The sequence below is a fragment of the Tupaia chinensis genome, unplaced genomic scaffold, assembly GCF_000334495.1.
Source record: "Tupaia chinensis unplaced genomic scaffold, TupChi_1.0 Scaffold144094_1, whole genome shotgun sequence".
NCBI classification, from domain to species: domain Eukaryota; kingdom Metazoa; phylum Chordata; class Mammalia; order Scandentia; family Tupaiidae; genus Tupaia; species Tupaia belangeri.
The window spans coordinates 89,241-92,910 of NW_006203948.1; the positions used below are offsets into that span (position 1 = coordinate 89,241).

Here is a 3,670-nt window from a genome sequence, read left to right on the forward strand (position 1 = left end):
GGAATGACCAAATAGATGTGCATACATTTATTAAAACTTATGTTTCAATGGTTTTTTTTGGTGGGCAACTACATTGAGCAATATAAAATTATTCTTATATAGAGAATACTAATTTTTAAAATTTGGGAACAGCAGATGGCATAATGTTTATGTCACTGGACTCCCAGGTAGTTGACTGTGATTCAAGTGCCAGACCCGGTGTTTTCAAACTCACACCGGGCGGTTTGTGCATGCATCCTCAAAAGAGGAAAATGGAGGAGACGGTATTACAACACATCACTCTCTTACCTGGGGAGAAATCTCTTGCTTTCTGTCTTTCTGTCTCTCTCCTTCTCTCTGGCAAGTACATGATGTACCCTATAGCAAAAATCTCCACTAGGGGAAAAAAAAAAAAAAAAAAGGCAAAGTGCAGGAAGCATCAGTTAGAATAATTCTCAAGCAATTCCAAGCAAATATATCTTTCCCGGGAGTTTTACATATTGTGAATTGAATTGATCAAAGGCCGAACAGATCTCCACTGAGATGACTCTGGAGGACTTCTACCAGTGGTGCAAATGCTCTTGGTTGAACAAGATCCAGGCATGATGAGAGTCCCTCACAACCAGTAATACAGTAGCACTTTCTACTGGGACATTAATTTGATGGTGTGGCATCAGGGGAAAGGGTGTCACATGCAAATGAATCCAGAAATATAATAGCACCACTATTTAACTATGTATGTATTATTCTGAATATAAATAGAACTCTTAGGACGATTTTTGGAAATTCCAAACCATAATACCAGAGTTCTGTCACTGATTCTTACACTCCAGATAAATTTAAAGGGCTATTTTAGAAGAAAACTTGGGTGAATTATGAGGATTACAGAGCTGGGAAAATATAGATATAAAATCATCTCAACTATAACTAACTTTTTCTCAAGGCTCAGAGTCTGGAAAGAAAATACTGAAGACTCCAAACTAAAATAATAGTCCAGCTTTTTTTTTCCATGTATAAACACAAGTGATCTAGTAGAACATAATCATATAAAATTAAGGTACATTAAAAACTAGCTGTGGTATCTGGTTCCAAAAGTCTATATTAGCAATTAATAAAATTATAAATTAAGTGCTTAGGTATAATCATTTATAACATCATTTTCCCTAACTGTGGCTCTCTTTTTCTTTCCTACATAAGTATTTATACAAATACGTATTATACAGGACAACTATCTAGTATTACACATCTCTTTACCAAGAAAATGATTAGGTCAGTTAAAAAATACCTGACAGAGGATCAGCAGGTGGCAGAGTGTTGGAGGCCCTGGACTCACTCCCATATAGCTGACGATGGTTCAAGACCCAGACCCAGTCTCTTGAAACTCACACCATGTGCATGTGCATACATGCTTAAAATCCATAGATGAAATTCTCCATCCACATGGATGAGAAGGGATGTGGCCATCCCTCCCAGTGGATGGTTTCTCACTGTCTCTTTTTCCCTGACTCTCTGGTATGCACACATTCCCTATAACAAAAAAAAAGAAAAAAAAACTATATGTACAAACACACAAAACACCACTCATTCCAACAATTCCTTGTACTCCATGATAATATCTCCTAAGATACTTTACCAATCCTTCATTAGGGTTTCTGCAGTTGTTGCCCTTTTGTGATGGAGCAAATACTTTCTTCACAGGAAATGGAAGACTTTGTCCAGAGCTCTGGAGAAAATGGAGTGGTGGTGTTCTCTCTGGGGTCAATGGTCAGTAACATTACAGAAGACAGGGCCAACGTGATCGCATCTGCTCTTGCCCAAATTCCCCAAAAGGTGAGTTAAAGGGTCTCAGTGGTGGACAGCTGCTGTGTGCATCTGTTATCTCTGTAAAGGATCTGATATCCAAAAAAAAAGTTTAAAAATAATAATTTGGCAGGACCCAGTTCAACAGAATAAGCCAGTGTATGAGGTAGCCAGATGTAAGAGAAAGGGTAAAGATATACTCTATGTATAATAAATGTGTCCCAAAAGAACCCTACTTCTTACACCTTAGATTAACTGCTCCTCCCAGTTGAGAAAAAAAGGAGTAAGAGATCATGAAATACACCCCTGGCTCAGGAAAAGACAGATATTCCTAACTCCATAAAATGTAATAAAAACTTGGATTTCTCATATATATAAAACACACCTGCACCATTTGCATATTTCCGAATTATTTTGTAGTTTTCTATTTGATACAACTGTCTCCAAATCACCAAAGCAAATATTTTGCTGAAAATCTAATGTTACTTTGACACTCTCAGAGCTAAAGGAAGCTGATTACTTGTAAACTATACTCCACTTTATAAGCCTTGCTTGGGTATTCCAAAATCAGAATTATTTGATCCTGAGCATGAAAATGGCTTATGTAGAGACACCTTCAAAGCTCCTGAGAACTAGTGATTTCAGGGTAATAGGAGAAATGAAGATTTTCCACTGATAATTCAGCCTCCAGCCCACATTCTCGAGTGGAGAGGCAAGGGAAAAGGCCATCAGAAAACACCTTCATGGCTCCTGGGAACTAGTGATTTCAGGGGAGTAGGAGAAATGGAGATTTTCCACTGATAATTCAGTCTCCAGCCCACAAACTCAAGTGGTAGGAAGACTTCAAGCTTCATGTCTCTGTCTCTGTCTACTAATTTTTTGTAATTTTTTCTTCTTAAAAATTTTTAAGGTAAAGCATTTATTTGGTTTTCAGGCCTTCCTTTCCCTTTCTCTTGTTAATAATCCCCTCTCCTCCTCCCAACCCAGGAGAAGCAAGGAAGGAGGCTATCAGAAGAAACCTTCATGGCTCCTGAGAACTAGTGATTTTACACACCTGGTTTTCTAATTTTAGCTTTTTAAAAAAAAATAATTTTTTTTTAGTTTTTTTCTTCTCTTTTTCTCTGTTTCTTGGTTGTTTTTGTTGCTGTTGTCTCTGTTTCTCTGTTTCCTTTTCTGCACGCTCCTGGATGCTCAGATTTAACTTCAAGCATCCATCAGATGACTAGAAATCACCACAGGGCCACAAGATGGGAAAGCAAGAAAATACCTCTCCTCCAGGAGGAAAGGATAACTCCTCTTCATCCATAGACAGTTAAATGGAAATCATGGAAATGTCTGATAAAGAATTTAGGACATTCATTATGGTGAAGCTAACATAGATAGAAGAGAGACAATGAACTGCAGAAAAGGCAGGAGAAAGGAGCTGATGAGTTCTAGGAGTGAGGAAATTCTTGAAAGATCTAAAAGAGGAATTACGCACTTTACAAAAGAATCAAATGAAACTGTTAGAGATGAAGGCTATAATACAGGAAGACAAAATTTCCCTTGAAATTATTAAAAGCAGACTAGATCATACAGAAAATAGAATCTCAGCTGTAGAAAAGAAAATTGCTGGTCTAGAAAAATACATCACGAAAACTGAGAAAATTGCCAAAATATTTGAGAATAATATATGAAAAGTACTAGATACCATCAAACATACAAATATCTGGATAATTGGCATCCCAGAAGATGAAGAGACTCATGAGGGCATTGATAATCTATTTCATGATATCTTGCAAGAAAACTTTCTAAACCTAGAGAGACACTCAAAGATCCAGTCCCAAGAAATACAAAGGACACCAAATAGAATCAACCCAAGAAGATCTTCTCCAAGACACATTATAGCCAG

At 37.2% G+C, this 3,670-nt stretch overlaps 1 protein-coding gene across 1 annotated transcript in view; it reads left to right on the forward strand.

The window, feature by feature from the left end:
- LOC102475216 (UDP-glucuronosyltransferase 2B31) overlaps positions 1-3,670 on the forward strand; it is a gene marked incomplete at its 3' end in the record, with an annotated part of 17,117 nt that overhangs the window by 8,647 nt on the left and 4,800 nt on the right. The window contains exon 3 of the mRNA XM_006165935.3: positions 1,678-1,809. Within this exon, the coding sequence (XP_006165997.1) occupies positions 1,678-1,809 (132 nt within the window). The remainder of the gene's footprint in view (positions 1-1,677; positions 1,810-3,670) is intronic.